A 21,625-nucleotide genomic window follows, 5' to 3' on the forward strand; every position below is an offset into this window, starting at 1 on the left:
GATAAAGATTTTGATTGTCCCTTTCTACCCCACTCAAGGCTGAGGAGGGCATTGGTCTGCTAGAAAACTTCTTAAACAACGAAACATTCTTAGGGTCAAGGGAACTCTCTTGTATTCCATGACATTTCTCTAATCAACGACAACACCCTACATACAAGGGGCAACATCAAAACAGGAAAAGAAACACACAACACCAGAAATCACAAGCACAGAACCACGCATACGCACTTGCACGCACGCACATGCAAACCCAACAAAAAAGCTCCCCCCCCCCCCCCCCCCCCCCCCCCCCCCCCCCCCCCCCCCCCCCCCCCCCCCCCCCCCCCCCCACCCCCCCAATTAAAAAGAAAAAAACAATTGGACGGATCACAATGGCTTTCTAGCTTTTAAAAAAATTAAGAAGATGGTAAAATCATTAGAGTTTTTAACTAAAATTATATAAAGCAAAGCAATGTTCGAGAATGTCTCTTTTATAAGCGATCGACTGTCCTCCTCACAAAGAAGCAAACCAAAAATACTAGCAAATTTTTTGAAATTTATAGGATTTTTGAACTAAGTTTTGGCATCATTGTACCATTTTTCTTTTCTTTCATGGTGTTGCTTATATAATATATAATATATAAATAAATAAATAAATTACATAATTTATATAATATAAAAAACTCATTAACATATATTATATATTTACTTATTTATATTATGTGTGTGTGTGTGTGTGTGTGTGTGTGTGAAACTTACTAGAATTGTGCAAGGTGAAGCTCCACTTTATCATTCAAAAAGAATAGCATGCAAGAGAAGTCGAGCCATGTGAGGAAGTGAAATGAAAGGTGAAATAAAAATATCCATTTAATGCTTTAAAACCAAAATAACATTTAAGGTAAGTCTCAATCAACACTGAAAACATTGAAAGTATGACTAACCCAACACTTCTCTAAGGCTTCTTTTAGAAAGCCAAAAAAGAAGAAAAACACGCATATAGGACAGAGCAACCCTGCCACAGACAAAAGGAACAAACATGATAGGGGGGGGCTAGGGTAAATAAAAAGGGGAAGAGGGGAGAAAGCAAGAAAGCATCACGGACCATAATTTTGAGACTGGCATACAAACTACCATTTATGTGCTTTTATTCAATATGTGAATACAGAATACAGCAACCCATTCCTATACAAAATTTTCCTCTCCTCAATTGAGGAGCCTTTTCTGTAACAGAGTGCAAAAAGGCTGAGTGAGGCTGCTGGCTTCAAGACTTGATGTACAGAAAATTAATCCAGCTTCTGCAAACAAGGTAGCTATCTTACCTGTTGCAATCAAGCCTTCAGCCCACTGAATTGCTAGCACTTGCAATGCCTACCATGTTTAACATATTCCGGTCCTCCTTGAAGCGTTCCAAAATTGTGCCCCCTGATGCTGATGCTTTTGTGGACTCCTCAGTGTCCAGCACCACTCCCCAGCACTCTATGATATCTATATTGAAGGTAGATTTGTTGGAAAGGCATGGGTTGCCAAAGGTTACAGATGGAAAAGCATGTCCACGATCAAGACTTGCTGGAAGGAATATACCGAAATGGTTTTTTTGCCCTCCAAAACCAATACCATTCGGGATACTCTCTGATGTGTAGTTGACAGCACACTGTGCGGAGTAAACAAAACATAATCAAAGGAATCGAAGTTACAAATCTTCTTATGCCAGCATGGATTTGGCACCATGCAGACCCAGCTAAAGTAACTCAAATCGAATGAAACATACCCACAGCATGTTGTTGTTTGCGCCTGTAGCTCTATAAATAGCACTCCGAGGTTGAAGTGAAAACAAGAAACACTTCAAATCTCCAAAGAAATCATGATGTCGCTCCCAGGATTGGCTTGCATAGCCACCAAACATGTTGCCATCCTCATCTTTGATCAAAAGTACGCTGGGCCCCCCCACAGACCTGTTCAGTAACAACTCTCAGATCCAGCTTTAGCAAACAGCCTTTCTTGTGCAGGTTCGGAGATGGTTAGTTTAGAAATTTTCGGCTCAAACTTCTAACTTGGATGTAATGGTATATATACATATACATATATACCTTCATAAGGTCAGAATAGTCAGATATTAACAGATATTCGTTGTATGACTGACAGATGGAAAGCAACCTAGACCATTGGCTTATCTCTCATTACCAAAAAGACAATAATAGTACCGAGTTTCGACCCCTATGTGACATAGTTAAGTAAACTAAATGCTTGTATCCTATCATCATTCATTTACTCCATGGATATGTACTGACTACATTAAGAAAACACAATGCATTATTGCTCAGTACTGATTTTTTATCAAGCAGTAAGTTTTTGAGAAGAAGTTGAAATTGCTCCATCTGACATAAATGCGTTTAGTGAAGAAACTTACGTTAATCTACTCAGGAATGTATTGAAGCTCAATCCATGAACCGAACTGTGATAAAGAAGAGACCACTCTTGGGTCTCAACTTGTGGGAGAATTCCAGATATATGCCAAGCAAATTCCCTCTTAAGGAATGAAGGTATGTTCTCAGGACACCTTAACTGAGGAACTTGCCGACCCAAAACATCTGTTCTGCAGGAAATGCAGCGGAACTCATCAGTCTGGAAGGAATCACACAAGATCACAAACACGAGTGACTATTGCCGTTGCTCTAGCTTGAGTATAACCAAGCACTAATTACAGTAATACAGTATCCCAGAAGATACCTACCAGCAGATGGTGATGTCAAAAGCCCACCAAGAAACTTCTTGAGAGATGGTATTAAATGACACCATTTGCGAAATTCCAGATCAGATACGTAGGCTTCATGATTTCCGTCAGTAGAGAGCTCTGCAGCATCTACAAAACCCTGTATACTGCTTTCCGGCAAGCCTGCACCAGGAATTGCATCCTTTGGCCCAAGCACCGTCTCCAAAGTAGATAACACTACAGCTTCTGCCTCGCTTCTACATTTCACCAGTAATTGGTTAGAAATCCTATGCAGGCCAGACAAAAACTGCATATACAAGACAAGGGCTAGAGACAATTAAGTACGGTCTTCTTATCTATACAGTCTGGCTATTAAGTCACAATTACCAAATAAGCCCAGGTTATTGCAAGCTGGGGGGATCGTAAGTCTCCAGAATCTTCTGGTATTTTGGTCAGACAATCATCTGTTCTAAAGCTATGATAAGTTGCACCCCTTTGAATCACGTAAAAAGCTAGAATTCACAGATTAGTTCTTGGATTTCTTTGTGATTGTGTTTTAGGATTTATCCTCTGTTAAGGTGTTCATTGTTTGAAAATTAATTTTCTCACAAAAAGAAGCACCTCAAGGTTACATAAGTTGAACCTTTCATACTACTAGAACCAGAAAGTACTAAAACCTTTATATTGCTGAAAACGATGACAATCCAAGTTGCAACCATGATAACAAAAAATAAGAAATTGTTAGAGATAACCACCATATACATAGTGTAACGAGGGGCTAAAGCACTTGCACATATACCTTATTGTTTTAAAACATACGAATTGAAACAACATTCTCTTAAAACTGCTATCAGAAAAGACCTAGCAAAAATAAACGAGAAAAGCACATTTGCTTAAAGCTTTGAAATCAGTATTAAACTTAAATGAAAATCACAAAACGGAAAGATTTAACTCCTGCATTTTAAACTCACTACAGAAAAAAAACCAAAAGACAAACGAGCAAACTCTTAAATCAAGAATCTCCTAAGTATCGACCTTGATTTCATTGCTTGTCCAAACAGAAACTAAACATTAATCACCTTCATCATGCATAGCCTCGACATTATCGTCCAACTGGATGTAAGTACTTTAATTAGCTATGCCTTGCTCAAGGAAGAACGCCTAGGTACTTGGGGGTCCTCAAGGTAAAGAAACAAGATCCATCAACAAAATATTTACACGATGATGTTTTACGACATCATAGAGAAGTTTTCCAAAAAGTTTCCAATCCTACAGCAAGATTGCAAGCTGGACAAACAGCTATGCAATATGAACGTAGGGTGGCCTTAGAAAGATTACTTTCTTGTATGTGGATAATGATTTTGCTTGAACTTTTCCAAAGCAACACAGGAAGTTATTAGACTATATCTCCACCTTCATGCATGATTGAGCAATAGTAGATGAGCAAAGGAATGAGAAGAGTCTCTGCTTTTCACAAGCAGTACAGATTACAGAAACATCAGATGATTCATCACACCATTTCTGCGATGACAATATCCTGTCTAAACGTGAAGACCATCACAGTTATTTGTGCATGAAGAAGGAAAGCACACCTCTGCACTCGGCCATCACCTAGTAAATCCACAAGCTGATAGGTGAATTTTTCCACCTCATCTGGTGAACCTTTCTCATAAATAGCCTGCATATCAGACCAATAATTATGAGCTCTAGGAAGCTCTTAAAAATTAGGTACACAAGTTAAAAAACCAATGCCACAAACCTTGGACATAACCAAGCCTTCATAATAGAGTTGGTGCCACACACCTTTGACATAACCAAGTCTTCATAATAAACTCGCTGATCTTTCCTCGAAAAAGAGACCAGATCAAAGAGTCTGGACCCAAGTGATCCATGTATTCCGTAGTGTGCCTAGAGAGAAATGCATGAACACGTCAACAAGATCATAAAATCTCACATAGATGTTAAAAAGCTCTCTCTCTCTCTCTCTCTCTCTCTCTCTCTCTCTCTCTCTCTCTCTCTCTCTCTCTCTCTCTCTCTCTCTCTACTTGGCCAAGGTCGAACATGGCCTATGCCTCCTCCACCCATCCACACCACTCTCAGTTCTCACATCACATCTCTCCTCCGTTCTCCACACTTCAGCTATTAGCTCTTTTCCACACACCACTCACACAGGACGCACTCCCCCCCCCCCCGGGACTATGCCTCAGAACCGCTGGTATGATGATGAGTGCAGAGAGCTATACCGACGCCTCCGTGCACGGCGAGCCTTAGGAGAGCTCAGAGAGAGAGAGGCCAGACGGCATATGAAGACGCTGACACGCCAAAAGCGGCGAGCATTCGAAGAGGCACAGGAGCTTGAGCTATACCGCCTATTCATGAGCATGGATAGCGCGACGGCATGGCACACCCTGCGCGAGCCACGTCCGACTACAGCTATTGAGGATCCACAGATATGGCATGATTATGCAGAGCGACTTTATGCGGTGCCAGGGCAGCCTCCTATCCCACAGCCACACGAGCCACGCCCCACGTGCTCCTCCTTCTTTACAGCAGAGATGGTAGAGAGGGCCATACGCCGCATGCAGCACAAACGATCAGCTGACCATACTGGATTACAGAGTGAGCACATCATTTATGCGGCCTCCACTATAGCCCCGTTGATTGCACATGTCTTCAACCGGGCTATAGGGGAGGGCTTCCCAGAGGAGTGGACACAGCACACCATAGTGCCTATCCACAAATCTGGCGACACCCTGGACCCAGGGAACTACAGGACTATCATGATTGGCCACACGATGGCCAAGCTATATGGAGCAGTACTTGAGGCACAGCTCAGCTGCTACGCAGAGATCGAGGGTTTACGAGCTCCAGGCCAGGCAGGTTTCAGACGAGCTTTCTCCACCACTGACCACATCTTCGTTCTGCGCTGCCTCATTGATGGGGCAAAGGCGCGGAAGAAGAGGCTTTACTGCTGCTTTGTGGACTTCCGCAAGGCCTTTGACACAGTCCCACGCGAGAGACTCTTCCAGCGCCTTCACAGCATTGGGGTACCAACAGAGATGATTTGGGCCATATATGCTCTCTATGAGAGGGTGACGGGTCGGGTTCGTTGCCCAGGCGGTTTTTCAGAGACCATTGCTAGCACCATTGGTGTTAAGCAAGGATGCCCACTCTCCCCGACACTCTTTGGGCTCTACATCGACGAGATCTCCGACTACATACTGCGAGCAGGGGGAGAGGGGAGCGACTTGGCAGGTACTCCGGTCCACATCATGTTATATGCTGATGATATTGTGTTGATCTCAGAGTCACCCGAGGGCTTGCAACGCCATCTTGAGGCCTTGGACGAATTCAGCACACACAGGGGGTTGACTGTGAACCTTGGCAAAACCAAGGTTATGATCTTTCACACATCCAGTGCAGTGAGGAGCGCCGCCACCTTCACAACAGCAGGAGGACAGGTTGATGTAGTCACCTCCTATGTCTACCTTGGCATCACATTCACCAGCCTACCAGGACCCTTCACTATGAGGCAGGCTGCTGTTGACAGGCTCACCCGAGGATATGCAGCTCTGGCCATGCTAGAGCGGAAATGCCACCAGGCACACTTTCAGGAGCCCCGCACGAAGGGGTGGCTTTTCGACACCTTAGTCACCCCGGCCTTGATGTACTCGGCGGCAGTATGGGCACCAGGATTGGCAGCTGACCAGTGGACACAGCTTGAGAGACCACAGGTATGTATGATCTCACGCTTGCTCCGCAGCAAGAAGACAGTGCCACATGACATTATTAGAGCCGAGCTCGCCACACCACCTATGGTTGTAGAGGCACTATTCCAGACAGTTTGCTTCATCCAGAGGATGAGAGAGCTACCTCCTGACAGACTTACCCGTAGAGCATTTGAGGCAGCTATACAGCTATCAGAGAATGGGCATGAGAGAGCATGGTACTCACAGGTCAGAGCATGGTTTGAGGGACACGGTCTTGACATGGAGAGCCTACCACCATTCCAGTACGACCCCCACTCACCATATGTTCACCTCTCTCGCAGTGAGAGGAACTTGGTATTGAGACAGGATCTGTGGCAGCTATACATTAGGAGAGTCTAAGAGGCACCTGGCTTGGGGACGAGGATGTCAGATTACAGAGACCAGTTTCTCACCATATTGTCTGGGGGGTTCATACAGAGACCACGCTACATGGACACATATATGCCACATAGCTCACGGGTGGCGATTGGTCAGCTGAGAGTGGCTTCACACAGGTTAGAGATTGAGATCGGGAGACATACTGGTGTTCCCAGGGAGGAGTGAATCTGCAGAGCCTGCACAGAGGAGGTGGAGAGTGAGGAGCACTTTGTATGTAGATGCAGAGCATACACTGAGATCAGAGGCAGGTATGAGGCCTTATTCAGAGGACAGCCCACTCTCCGAGAGATCATGGAATCTCGAGATCAGAGACAGCTCGGACGTTTCTTACTAGAGATACAGAGCCATCGGGACACACTACTACAGCCACACACAGCTACACAGACAGAGGGGAGACAGTCGCAGCTCACGGACTTCTTTCAGAGGATTTCCGCCCCTCCCTCACCAGACACTCAGAGGGGAGTGACACTCCCACAGGCGGAGGTGAACCGAGCTAGACGACGACCACGAGTCACAGGCTACAGGGGCGCGAGCTCCCACCACCGACAGATCGAGGAGATCCGAGCCCGGGAGCGCCGTGCCACTGAGGAGCGAGTGGCTCAGATGAGGGCCGACCCGACAGCTTTCATCCGGGTAGCCTTGGCACCAGACCCGCCCATGTACCACATCTTACATCCCCCCATTAGTACAGGATGGAGCTAGATAGCTTGATGCATTCTCATGATTGTACTACCTTGAGCATATAGACATGCATATACCCCTAGAGATAGAGCTCCATCCCTCCTCAGATACTCCACTACCTACATTCAGTTCAGTTCTGTATCAGTTTTTGTTTCATTTGTCTTTCCGATAGACGGATGACATACACACCATGTACATTTGATTTGTCTCATAGGCCGATTTCGGCATGACATAGACGTTAAAAATCTTTCTTTCTCTCTCTCTCTCTCTCTCTCTCTCTCTCTCTCTCTCTCTCTCTCTCTCTCTCTCTCTCTCTCTCTCTCTCTCTCTCTCTCTCTTCTCCTCCTCCTCTCTCTCTATTAGACGTTAAAAGCTCGGGAGAGCTAGATGCCCACGTCTACGGGGCGACTATGACTTCGACTGAGGCTCCACCAAAGAATCAAGATGATTCTAGCACGACATGGGAGACGCCCAGTACGACTATTTACAGAGGCGGATATTGACGAAGCTCTTCAGCGACCAATGCAATACTTTCTCGGACAACGCCCGATGCCGGGCATCCTCGGGCATGGATGATGATGATAATGATTTTCAGGCTGATGATTTGACTCTTTTAGTTTTAGTCTTTCACTTTACTTCATTTATTTTATTTTTGTACCCAGACATTGGATTGGATCCACAAGGATTGTATCAAATTGGTCTCATAGGTCATTTTGACCTTTTAAAGACGTTTAATATAACATTTCATTTCATTTCACATTTCACCTTTCACACTTCATTTCAGTTTTCATGTTTACTTTCAGTACTTTTTGTACTTGTACTTCAGACATTGTATTAGATTCACCACTTTGTATCTGATGGTCTCATAGGTCATTTTGGCCTTTTGAAGACGTTAATATATCATTTCATTTCTCTCTCTCTCTCTCTCTCTCTCTCTCTCTCTCTCTCTCTCTCTCTCTCTCTCTCTCTCTCTCTCTCTGACGTGGCAACTGCTAATTACTGTCACGAGGACGTGGCAACTACTAACCTTAGTTGTTGGTTTCTTTCCAATGATTTTTATTTAATTTTTGGGACCCTCTTTTTGAAGTTGCAAATGGCCAGACATTGTGTGGCCAATGTGAAACGGCCGATGGCCGAGAGTTTCACCTGCAGAAGGGAAGGCCTTGTCGCCACCAGTTGGTCGGGCTGACCGTCACTCGAATCCAAGCAGTAAAAGGGTGTCTAGGCTCAGTTCAAAGCCATTTAGGCCCCCTCGCTACACTTATAAGTCGGTGGGTACTAGGAAATTAACTCAAAAGAGGCATAGTGGACACTTGGCAGTACTAGAGGCTTCACAAAGCCAAACCAAGCAACCTCGGGCTGGAATTTGCGCAAAAAGCTGCCTCTCACTCTCACTGTGACTTACAGTGTGTGTGAGTAGTTGGTGCAGGTGTTGAAACTTTAATGGAAAGCTTGCCTTCTGCCTTGCACTATGTAGCGCGATGATTCTGCTATCGCGCACCTCTCCCCTCTTTTGAATACAAAAACGTGATGCCTCGCCCGAGGGATTTTCATCTATATGTACAGTTGTGTGGGTTCATGCGCGATTGCCGAGGCAAGTTCCTCTTGCATAGGTACTGGATAAGCTAGCTACTAATTCCCCGCAGGTACAAGTGAATTCGGAAAAATTTCATGCCCAAAAACAGAGAAATGCAACCTGCTGTGTATTTTTGCAGGTTTAGGGTTTCGGCCCTAAACGGTCCCTAATACCCCCAGGAGATCTGGGGATGTGAGGGGACCGTTGTGCAGGTGATCTGGCACATTTTCGAGGCAGAAAACAGAGAATTCAGTGTGTTGCAGATTCTCGCCAGGTTTTGCAAAGTGTCTGTATGCGTCGGGAAAGTCACTTGTTACGTGGGGAAACTGTCTCTGGAGCGTCCTAGTACAGTTATGCTGCCAAAATCGGGCCAAAACAAGTCATTTTCAAACCCAAGACAGCTCGTACGAAATCACAGGTTTTATTTCCTCTTTGAAAACAGTGAAGTGTTGGAATTAGGGTTGCAAGGAAATGCACACAGCTTGGAGAAGACGAAGGAAGCTCAAGGCACACAACAGAGAGTGTATTACTTCGTGCAATGGAAAGATAGATAGCCCTAGAGTGATGGGCATATATACAATGCACGGGGAAAAAACCCCTTAAAGAGGGGAAAAATGCCCCAGCAGTCCTAGTGTGTTCACACACATCACTACCACATGTATATGGTAACAAATCCCCCCCTGGGAGTGATGTGTTGAACGAGGGTGGCAAGAAGATTAAAGGGAAGTGCCATGCCCTAAGGACAGAATCAATCAACAAAGGGGAGAAAGCCCAAAACTTTGCGGAAAGCTTCGAACTTCTCACAAGACAATGCCTTTGTGAGATCTGCAAGGTTGTCCTGTGTTGGCACATAAGCAAAGCTGATCTCTCTTGCTGAGAGCCTCTCCCTGACATAGTGGTAATGCACCTCAATGTGCTTTGTGCAAGCATGAAAAATTGGGTTCTTCGCAACTCCCAATGCGCTCTGACTGTCAGTGTAGATGATGTTGGCAATGTCTTGACCACCACCCAAATCAACCATAAGGCGTCTGAGCCATACACACTCAACCGTAGCTGTGAAGACTGCCCTGTACTCAGCCTCACAACTGGAAGTGGCCACAGTAGGTTGCTTCTTGCTCAACTATGAAATACATAAACTGCCAAGCATGAAACAAAAATTACTTGTGTACACTCACGTGCCATAACAACCAGCCCAATTTGAGTCCGAAAAAGCATGTAAATCTGGCAGCAATGATCCCCCCTTGGGATAAAACAAGCCAAGATGCAAAGTGCCACTCAAGTAGAGAAAAATCCTCTTGACTGCCTGCCAATACTTGACCCTGGGCTATGCATAAATATGCTGACCTGTGAGACGTGAAACTGCAAACTGAATATCCAACCTCGTGTTGCATACATAAATGAGGCAGCCAACAACAGTTTGATAAAGAGTGACGTCAACACGATCACCAGCATCATGTAGACTCAACTTCAAACCTGTTTCCATGGGAGTGGCAATAGGTTTGCAATCCTCAAGTCCAGACTTACATAGCAACGTCTCTATGTAACTTTTCTGATGCAAGGAAATACCACCATCACACTGCTTAAATTGTATACCCAAGTAATGATGCAACAGCCCCAAATCGTTCATCTTGAAAGTAGCATTCAAATCAGCCTTAAATTTAGCAATATGTCTCTCATTTGGTCCAATGATCAGCAAATTATCTACATAAAGGACCACAATGAGAAGTATATCACCCTCACGCTTAACATATAATGTGCTTTCTGTTGGACTGTTACGAAAGCCTCGTTTGACCAAATGAGTGTCAGCCTTCTCATACCAAGCACGAGGAGATTGCTTCAACCCATACAAAGCTTTGATACATTTGCACACCTTATCCTCTTGTCCTTTCTTGACAAAACCGCGAGGCTGCGTTACATAAACTTCCTCAAATATGTCACTATTCAAGAAAGCAATAACAATGTCTGATTGATGTACATCGCAACCAATGAGCTACCAATGCACATAGAAAACACACAGTAGTCATACGACAAGTGGGAGCAAAAGTTTCTTTATAATCTATGCCTTTCTGTTGCGCATAGCCTTTTGCAACAAGTCGCGCCTTATCGTGATCAATCTCACGATCTGGCTTGCGTTTCAACTTGTAAACCCAGTTTGTACCAATGGCCTTTTTGCCAGGAGGCAAATCACATAAAGTCCATGTGTCATTCTCTATAAGTGCATCATATTCTAATTGCATGGAAGCCATCTAATTTTCTGAATTTTGTGCTTCATCAAAAGATAGAGGTTCCTCTATATCACATAAGCTACACACAGCCAAAGCATAAAAATCTGATGCATATGAGGCATGGCGAGAACCTGAACGAGTACGACTAGACAAAGGTGCATCCAATTTACTGTCACGCAAAGTATGCACCAGCCATTTCGGCATACCTCTAGCTTGCTCATTTTCACCCCTTTCCTCATCAAGTACATCATGTACATCTGCATCAGTAATAGGCTGATCTGTAACATTTTCTGAAACCCCCATAGGCTGTACATTTGCCTCATTTGAATTTACATTCGAACTTCCACCACTGAAAAGAGGCAATAAACTGTCATAAATGTCCTGTGAGCTGACATTAATATCTCTAGTACATGGCAGCAAAGGCTAAACAGAATCTTTCACAAACGCAACATCACGTGAGACCAAAATATGCTTTCTTTGCAGACGGTACAACCTGTAACCTTTGCTTTCAGCACTATAACCAACAAAAATACATTTGACAACCTTATCGTCCAATTTTGTGGGCTACGCTTGTGGCACTAAACCGTAAGCCAAACAACCAAAAACACGCATGTGCTCAATAGATGGCTTTCTATCATGCCATGCTTCATATGGAGTCATAGACTGCAACGCTTTCGTAGGACACCTGTTGAGTACATAAGTGGAGCCAAAACGAATGTGGTAAAGCTTGACTCTTGACCATACATCGTGCCATTTTTGCAAGAGACTTGTTTTTTCTCTCAACAATACCATTATACAGAGGCGTATACGGCACTATACATTGGTGTTTTATCCCACGACTAGCCAGAAATGCATTAAATTCATGAGACATATACTCCCCTTCTAAATCGGAACAGAGGGTGCCCATAGTACTTTCGAGACATTTTCAGCCATAGCAAGAAATTGCTTGAAGCACATAAACACTTCGGACTTAGCTTTCAACGGATATACCCATGCATGCCTGGAGTAGTCATCAATGAAAGTCACGAAGTACAAGTAATTTCCCAAGGACAGAGTTTACATAGGCCCACAAACATCACTATGCACAAGCTGCAATCTACATGTAGCACGAACTGACCCATCCTATGGAAACTTAGCACGCTGTATTTTCCCAAAATACAGCCTTGACAAACATGTTTGACAGGTACTTCAAGAGGCGGCAAAGAAGAAACCATATCAGATTTCTACAAACGCAGCAAACTGGCAAAATTCAAATGCCCAAAACGTGCATGCCACAGTTTTGTATCTGAAACAGCCCTTGAATCTACAACTGCATTTGCAAAATTTTGTCCACACTTGTCATACAAAGTGATACAGCCCACACCATAAAAGACCAGATGCAACAATTTCATCACCAAAACTGAGATCATGAACTGTACATCTGTCATCCACAAATTTGACTACAAGACCAAGTCTAGCAAGGCAGATACAGACAAAAGGTTTTTTTTAATCCCACGTACATACAATGCATCAACTAGTGTGAAAGAACTGCCATTTGCAGCAGTAAGCACAATCTTTTCAACTCCTTGAACAGGATAAGAGGCATTGTTGGCACAAGTCACCGTATTCCCATGAGGGACAGACTCAATAGAGGTAAACAAATCACGATGTGAGGTAATGAGGTTTGTAGCACCACTGTCAAAATACCACACATGTGAATCTGCAGCAACTAACATACATGCATCATGGACAATAGGATCATAAGTGCACTCTGCACCAAATGCCCATTCTGCATCAACATCAGCATCACAATCTCCTTTGACAAAAGACTATACAATCGCTCACTTGTACTGGACCCTGTAGTGGGTCCAGCCTCTTTGTTAGATGCAGCGGAAGTGAATGTTGAACTTTGCTCAAGATGAGTGCTCCGAATTGTGCTCAAGGTTCCTTTTACTTACAGAAGGGAGAGCCTTCCGTTCCTTTAGTGAGAGAGTTCAATGGACACAAACAAAGTGGTGAACACAGTGAACGAAGGTGTTGAGATTGAGAGATAGAGAGAGAAGAATATGACACCAGAATGTTGTCAAACCCTCCTCCGAAGATCCCACTCTCTATGGCGAGAGCGGTCTACTTATGATTGCACAAATCTCTACAATGCTTGGACTTGCCGACAATGTCGAGGACGATGAGAACGACGACGATGAGACGGACTGAAATCTGAAAACGCTAATGGCTGAAATCTACAAATCTTTATCTGCTGAATTCTGGCTTTTATGTCGATGACGATGTCAATGGCGACGATGCGACGACGACGCGCTGAAAACGCAGATGCTGAAATTTGCGTTTTCCAGGGTGAATCTGCAAACCGCTGGATCTAACCGTACGGCGAGGATCTGCTCCGGGAAGGTGAGATCTGCAAGGTTCGAGACTTCTACTGCAATGTCTGACTGCTGAAAACTGAAAACGCTAATGCTTCTTGGTGTTCCGTCGCGGTGAATCTGCAAAACGCTAGATGGTTATGCTGATGCAAAAACGCTAGGGCTAATTTTGGTTCTGATGCAAAAATGCTAGGGGATTCTGCTGTGTCTTGCTGTCGCCGTGCTGATCTGCAATGCAAACGCTGGGTCTGATTTGCAATGGAGAAAACGTTGGCTGTTCTTGGCTGAAAACGCTGAGTCTCCTGCCGAGGGGAGTCGTGCTGAGAAGGTGCCTGATGAACACAAGAATCCTGCTGCCTCTTCTGCCAAAAAGTGCTAGCGCTAGGTTTCTTATATACTTCCTTGTCAAAATTGCCCTACCCAGTTTCCCAACAAAAGTCACTTAAAAATAATAAGTGAAAAATGGCTAAAATAGAGAAAATAGGTTTTTTGCACTGTAAAATGCTCCTGATGGAATTTGATGGTAATCTGATGATCATGCTGTGTGCAACCAGAGGATATGTGAAACCGGCCTGTTCAATCCAAAGAGGGCGGTAGACCCTAGATTTAAACCTTATTTGCTTTCACCCATTTAATTTGTCGCCCACTTTACCTGTACTGTCAAGACACAACAAAGGGGAAAGGGATACAGGCTGCTACAATGCACCTATATGAGAAGACCGACACCAGATTGGCCCCTAACTTAGGCGCCCCTTTCGGTATTTCTTTATTATTTAAAAGAGGGAATAAACGTTGTGGTTCCCTACAAGCTGCCCCGCACAAGCTTGGCTGAATTTCAACTGTTCCGGCCCGATTTCGGCAGCATAACTATACTAGGGCCCTTCACAGTCAGTATTCCCACGCATTGAATGACTTTCCCAACGCATACGGGCCCTTTGCAAAACCTGGCGAGAATCTGCAGCACGCTGAATTCTCTGTTTTCAGCCCCGAAAATGTGCCAGATCACCTGTGCAGCGGTCCCCTCGCGTCCCCGAACCTCCTGGGGGTATTAGGGTCCGTTTAGGGCCAAAACCCTAAACCTGCAAAAATACACAGCAGGCTGTAGTTTACTGTTTCGGGCTCCGTTTCGCGTGCCGGTCGTATCCGTAGCAAGTCCTCGAGCTCCCGCACCTGTAGGGCTACTTGCCCTTTGAATCGGACGAGATTTCGGACGTGAAACCTCTCCAAATCACCAGATACCTGCGGGGGATTAGCCGCTAGCTAATCCAGTACATGTGCAAGAGGCTCTTGCCTCGGCAATCGCGCATGAACCCACACAACTGTACATTGGTCAATTGAAAAGCCCATTAGAGGGGCATAACATACTGCCATAGGGGAGAGAGAGGGCAATGCGTAGCGTGCAGGGCATCACTCCTGGCACCGTATTGTACATAAGAGGGAAAGGAAGCACTCCATAGCTCTTAACCTGTGACAAAAACTGCAAATCAGCCTCCTCTCTCATTTTAGGTGCCCCCTTCTCTGGCTAGGAGTAGCAGAAATGCTCACAGAGTGACACCTCGCTCAGTTTCCGATTTTGGCCAACTGGGCTAAAAATATCTCAACTGGTGCGTCAGTTGACTTGGCAGCAAAGTAATAAAATGTTCCTCTTGTCGTTCCGGAGGTAATGACGCGAACACATTTTCAGGTCCCAAAATAGCAGTTCCCTACATTTTAGGAGATGCTGCCATTGTATCTTTCTAGGTCATCTGACCCTCTTTGTACACTGCAGCCACACCAAGAACTGAAATGTAGCTCCTGTAGCAAAGGATTCCACTTTGGCTAGTCAATGACCCCCCTTTGGCTAACCATAGTCGTTGTCCAACCTTAGTGCTCTCTTGCCCTCAGGCCTGGACTCCCTCTGAACAGTTCCACACTAGCTATGCAATGCAGGGCATTTAGATTTCCCGAGGGGTGCTTCCAAAAAGTGAAAATGAATAAATAATAAGAAATAAATCAACAAAAAGGATAGATAGTAGTCACACGCTGGTAACATACCCCCCTCTTGAAATCTCAAACGTCCTCGTTTGCATCTATGTCGTACATGCTCACAGTCAACACTGATGTATTCAACACCTGTCGACACATGTACGACACATACATGCTCATTGTCAACCCTGGTGTATTCAACACCTCGTCGACACATGTATTGCCTGCATGTGAACCCTGTCCCAATGACATAGTGGTAGCTTCGCACTCTGCCATTGCTTTGAGTCACTAAGTTTCCAATGACAAAATGGTAGCTACACATTTTGCCACTGTCTTATAGTACACGTTGGACCCAGTAACACTTTCAAGCATACCCAAACCGACAGTTAAAGAATGCAGTTACACATGTACCCTTTAATAGAAGCAATTACAGTATCCTTGACAAACTGACAAGAAATACTCACTTCTATAGCACTAACCAAACTTTTGGACATTCCATAAGAGCAATTGCCAAACTGACAATCTGTACAGCTCTAAGATTCATGTAACAGGTATTTCATTTGAGCTCACTTTAAATACCATATACATCATTTCTTTCAGAATCCATTGTCACACTGACAATCCATGTAGCTTTGAAACTCAAGGGGTCAAGGTAGGTTGCAAATCGAAGGCTTCAAGGTAAAGTGATAACACGGTTGGTGACTCTGCAAGTTCACCTTCTTCCATCCACTTAGCATCCATTGATGGATAGTTTCTGAACTTTACCAAGTAACGCCTAGCAACCTTGCCTTTCACTTTTCTTTCTTTATGTGCCAAAATCTGTTCCAGGACCAAGATCTCGTCAAGTTCCTCGACTTCCGACTGATCTTCAGCTGGCATATCCTCTGGCACATCACCCACATAGGGTCTGAGAAGACTTCTGAAACGCATTGTGAATCTTCCAACTATCAGGCAATTTCAGCCTATATGCAACATCACTGATTATGTCGCACACTTGAAAAGGCCCATAGTAACGCATGCTGAGCTTTGGAAACAGTCTTTCCTTGCCCTTCATCTTCTTTAACCTTTCCTTTTCAAAGCGTAGAAGCACCCAATCACCAAGTGAAAATACCACTTCACGACGGTGACAATCAACTGCTTTCTTTTGCTTTGCCTGAGTCTTTTCTAAGGCCACTTTGACCTTCTTGTACATTTCATCCATGTCCTGGACATACTTGTCTGCTTCAAATATCTTGTCCTTTGTATGCAGTATGGGAGCCACCTTCAACTATCTCAAAAGGTGCCTTGCCAGTTGATGAATGCACTGTGTTATTGTATGCATACTCCACCAATGGCAAATACTGCTCCCATTTTCCTTTATGCTCTGACACATAGCACTTCAACAGATCTAGGACAATAAAATTTGCCTCTTTTGACTGTCCATTTGTTTGAGGATGAAATGACGAAGAGAATTTGAGCGTTATGCCCATGTTCTCAAACTGTTGCCAAATTGGCTTTATCTGACAGAAAAATAATTCTAAATGAATTATTGGAATTTTAAGTGAGAGGGTTTTTCTCACTGGAGACATCCGAGTACAGAATATTCCTAGTGCGTCATTCAGAGTAATGACGGGAGCACTGTGAAAGGGAATATCTATAAGGCCACCAGGAACGGGTACTTCTGATGCGTCACATCGGATGGGTGACAGGGAGCATCGGGAAGAAGTATCCGACCATCCGGGAACGGGGACATCTCTGATGCGTCATAGGATGGGTGACATAGAGCATCGTGAAGGAGATTGTACCGTAAGTTCGGTAGGAAAGGACTAGGTGATGGGTATTCCTGATGCGTCACAAGGTGGGTGACGGGTGCATCAGAAAGGGAATATCCATAGTCGGGAGGAAATTCTGAACTGTGTTAGAATTGTGCACAAGGAAAAAGCAAGCACTTGAATGAAGATGGGTTCAGAGGAAACTTTGAGGAAAAACAAATGCTTTCTGAAAAAGCAGGATTGCTTTTCGGGAAAGCAGATGCTTTCCCGCGAGGAAGTCTATGTCTGCATTGCAACTGTGCGTGTGATTGCATCCAGGGACGCCTGGGAAGTGCTGTGAAAGCATTGTTTTTAACTTATAAGGTTTTATTGAGTTTTTGGGCAGGTTCAGACTATTTTTAAAATACGCCGGCCGCCCACTTAATAAGTGGGCAGCCATCTAATAAATAAGGCAACAAATCAGCCAGCGTTTTCTCTCTCTCTTTTTCTGGCAGAACTGAAAAAAAAATTGAAAAAAAAAATTATAAAAAAAAAAAAGGGCCGCGATCTCTATGCGAGCAGCTATTCGTGCCTAAAAAAGCATTAGATGCCCTCACTCAGAGGGAAGGACCAATCTTTGCAAGGAGGAGATGCTGCTGCAGATTTTAGCCGTAAAGAAGACGTTGCCGGTGATGCCCATGGCTGCCCCAAGTGTACCAGATGTCGCAAAGACCCAGTGCGCGAGTTCCCTGGCGAAGAAGTGCCTACGAAGCGTGTTTCCATCGCGACAAGTTGCTGTTTTTCTCTGTTTTCAGCCCATAAATGTCGTAGACGGGGCTGATTTACGAGAGAACACACCTCTTTTGTGTGTAGGATTGGAAGAGAGGATTTTCTATGGAGAGATCTCTTCTGAGGAATTGCTTTTCGAGAATCGAGTTGCGTTTCGAGCGTCGAGACTTTGAAGGTAACGATTTTCATGTTCTGATCTTTGAGTATTTGATTGCAGGTGTACTTCCTCTTCGTGAGGGAGTAGGAGCAGAGGAAGGCATGAGCCTCTGCAGGAGAAAAGCGCTCTGAGGAACTAGAGCCAGATCAGCCCAAGGGTTTCGTACCCGAGTTTGGGAAGTAGATCCATGGATCGGAGAGAGGTAGTCTCTCAAGTTGTGATATGGAAGTTGGGATTCCCAAGTAAGGACTTCGTGTCCGGGAAAGCAGAGTTGTTCTGCGGGAAGAGGACTCTGGAAAGAGAGCTGCAGGGATGCCATGCCCTGATTCTGGAAGGTGAGATCCAGAGGCGAGAACCTTGATTCTCGAGGAATTGGAATAAGGAACGGAAGTTCCTTGGAATAGGGTTTTGCCCTAGGAATCGGAAGCTGAGGCTTCCGGGAACCATCAAGTCTTATTCTAGAACGAACGTGGTAATACGTTCGGTTCAAGTGCTTGTATAGACTTCTCCTCAGTAATAAAGATACTATTACGGAGGGGGGACCAGCCCATCTTCTGGTCCCTAGTACTGTGTCGATCTTCTCACTCTCTATCTCTCTCTCTATTTATTTATCTCTATATCCTCTGGCTTCAGTAATAAGTGATAAATCCTATTTATCCGAATGTATTTTATATTGCGTGGATCACGATCACGAACATGCGTGGATCACGATCGCTAACAATCGACTGTGGCATGCCATGATACTTGAAAATATTGCTCATAAACAAGCGTGCCATCTGATATGGCTTTATCTTCTTCCTGACAGGAATAAAATGAGCCTGCTTGCTGAATCTGCAAATGATGGTCCAAATACCATCGTTTCCTGTCTGCGTTCTCGGAAGATCAAAGATAAAATCCATAGCAATACTTTTCCATGGTTTATCTGGAATAGGTAGTGGTTGCAATAACCCTGGTGCCTTTTGCCTGTCAAACTTGACCTTCTGGCATATTAGGCATTCTCGCACAAAGGCATCCACATCTCTTCTCAATGTAGGCCAGTAGAAAAATGTCTCAACCGCTTTAACTGTAGCATCGATACCACGATGCCCTGCATACGGTGGGACATGACTCTCTTCCATAACTTTGCGTCGCAATGGTTTTGTGACACACAATCTGCCATGCATCATCATGAACCCATATTTGAGAAGATAATGTTCATGACGTTGTCCATCCATTAGCTGCTCGAAGACCCTTGCAAAATCTTCATCATTTGCATATTGTTCCCTCATATCATCAAGTTCATGATGATAAGGAATTGACACAGCTGAAATTTGTGGCTTCCTTGACAAGGCATCAGCCACAACATTCTTCTTGCCTTCCACATGCACAATCTGAAAGTGGAACATGGACAAGATATTTGCCCATTGCATATGCTTCTCAGATAACTTTGCCTGTGTCAAGAAGTATCGCAAGGTCTGATGGTCCGTTTGGACAACAAAGTCTGCACCTAGCAGGTAGTTTTTCCAACTTAAGAGCGCATGAATCACGGCCTGCAGTTCTTTTTCATATACTTGCATAGTCTTTTCTGGCCCTTGCAAGATTCTACTCTCATAGGCTACTACCCTGCCATCTTGCATTAGCACTGCACCAATGCTACTACCGCAGGCGTCGCACTGGACCACAAATGACTTCCTAAGATCTGGTAACACAATGACTGGATCTGAAGTCATCGTTTCCTTTAAGAGATTAAAAGTTGAAATCTCTTTCTGTGTCCATCTAAAGGTGACTGCCTTCTTTTGAAGAGCATGTAAAGGTGAAGCAATCTCAGCGAAATTTCGGATAAACCTTCTGTAATAGGAGCATAGTCCCAAGAAACTTCGGACATCGTGCACCGTCTTCAAATCTGGCCATGACTTGATCGCTTCAACTTTTGCAAGATCCATTCTGACACCATCCTTTGAGACAATGTGTCCCAGAAAGTGAATCTCTTCCAGAAAAAATTCACTTTTCTTTGCATTGATGAGCAACCTATGGCTGCGTAGCTCTTTGAATACAATGGCCAAGTGATGCCTATGCTCCTCTTCATTCTTTGAGTAGACTATCATGTCGTCAAAGAATGTACCAACAAACTGCTGGTGTGGACGGAAAATTATGTCCATCATCCTATTAACGTAGCAGGAGCATTTGTGAGACCAAAGGGCATCACTAAAAATTCGTAAAGGCCAAACGTCGTTCTTAAAGCAGTCTTGTGCACATCCTCTGATCTAATGAGGATCTGATGGTACCCACTCTTTAGATCTATCCTGCTAAACATAGCTGCTCCTTCTAATTTGTCCAGAATATCATCAATTCTAGGTATAGGGAACCTATTCTTGATGGTATTCTTGTTCAGTGCACGGTAGTCGATGCACATACGCCATGAGCCATCCTTTTTCTGCACCAACAACACTGGAGAACAGAATGGAGATGAACTAGGCTGAATCAGCCCCTTTTCTAACAGCTCTTGTACTTGGCTCATTATCTCTTTCTGCTGAGCCGCACTAACCCTGTACGGAGGCTTATTTGGTGGGCTACTGCCTGGCACCAAATCTATCGCATGGTCCTCGGGTCTCTTTGGCGGTAATTGAGACGGTAATGAATCGGAAAAACAATCACTATACTGTTGTAAAAACATTGACCTTTCTTTATCTAACACAGATAAATTTGATTCATCACAATCTGACACTTCACGTGCAAAAACCAAGTACGCAGAAAGATGATTTTTCATTACAGAAGTAATAGCAGAAGCTGATACAGTGGGAATAGACTCCCCTTTAAGCTTTACATCCAGAATGTGAGTCTTTCCCCTGCTCTGTACAGTGATCTTTTTTTTGTAGGCATCCATGATTCCCTATACACGAAACAACCAAGGAATACCTAGCAATACATCACATCCGTCCAGTGGCATGATGTAAAATTCTTCAGCATCTACATAGGACTGGATATGTAGGCGCAACTTTCCGATGATGGGTATCACAGCCTGTGTATGGCCAGGACATGCCAAACTTGCCTCTGTTGTATACCCCATCTCTTCAGGTCTGATTCCCAACTTTGAAGCCAATTCTCGGGAAATGAAGTTGGCTTTGGCACCTGGATCAAAGAAGATAAGCACTGTTTGATCCCTGACCTTTCCCCATGCTCTGCAAAGCTCACTTGCATCTAAATTTGGCTTGTCGCCCACCATATCTGGCACTAGACCAGCCATGGGCCTCTTTCCTTTCCTGTCCTCCTTGTCTTCAGAATCAGCTGGCCTTTTCTTTTGAGGACAATTGTAAGCAACGTGGCCAGGC

General features: G+C 44.4%; 1 protein-coding gene across 2 annotated transcripts in view; it reads right to left on the bottom strand.

The window, feature by feature from the left end:
- Positions 1-1,058: 1,058 nt before the first annotated feature.
- The window catches only part of LOC147443819 (uncharacterized), a 53,538-nt gene continuing 32,971 nt past the window's right edge, over positions 1,059-21,625 (bottom strand). The window contains exons 3-8 of one of the 2 annotated variants that reach the window (XM_086526616.1): positions 4,493-4,597; positions 4,282-4,367; positions 2,711-2,946; positions 2,387-2,567; positions 1,748-1,931; positions 1,059-1,630 (exon numbers count right to left, since the gene is read on the bottom strand). In XM_086526616.1, the coding sequence (XP_086382742.1) occupies positions 1,316-1,630; positions 1,748-1,931; positions 2,387-2,567; positions 2,711-2,946; positions 4,282-4,367; positions 4,493-4,597 (1,107 nt within the window). In that variant the 3' untranslated portion in view covers positions 1,059-1,315. Of the gene's footprint in view, positions 1,631-1,747; positions 1,932-2,386; positions 2,568-2,710; positions 2,947-4,281; positions 4,368-4,448; positions 4,598-21,625 lie in introns of those variants that run through there. The other variant, XM_086526617.1, reaches the window with a different exon arrangement.

This window comes from Adiantum capillus-veneris, chromosome 13 (genome assembly GCF_014529385.1).
Source record: "Adiantum capillus-veneris isolate H3 chromosome 13, ASM1452938v2, whole genome shotgun sequence".
Classification (NCBI taxonomy): domain Eukaryota; kingdom Viridiplantae; phylum Streptophyta; class Polypodiopsida; order Polypodiales; family Pteridaceae; genus Adiantum; species Adiantum capillus-veneris.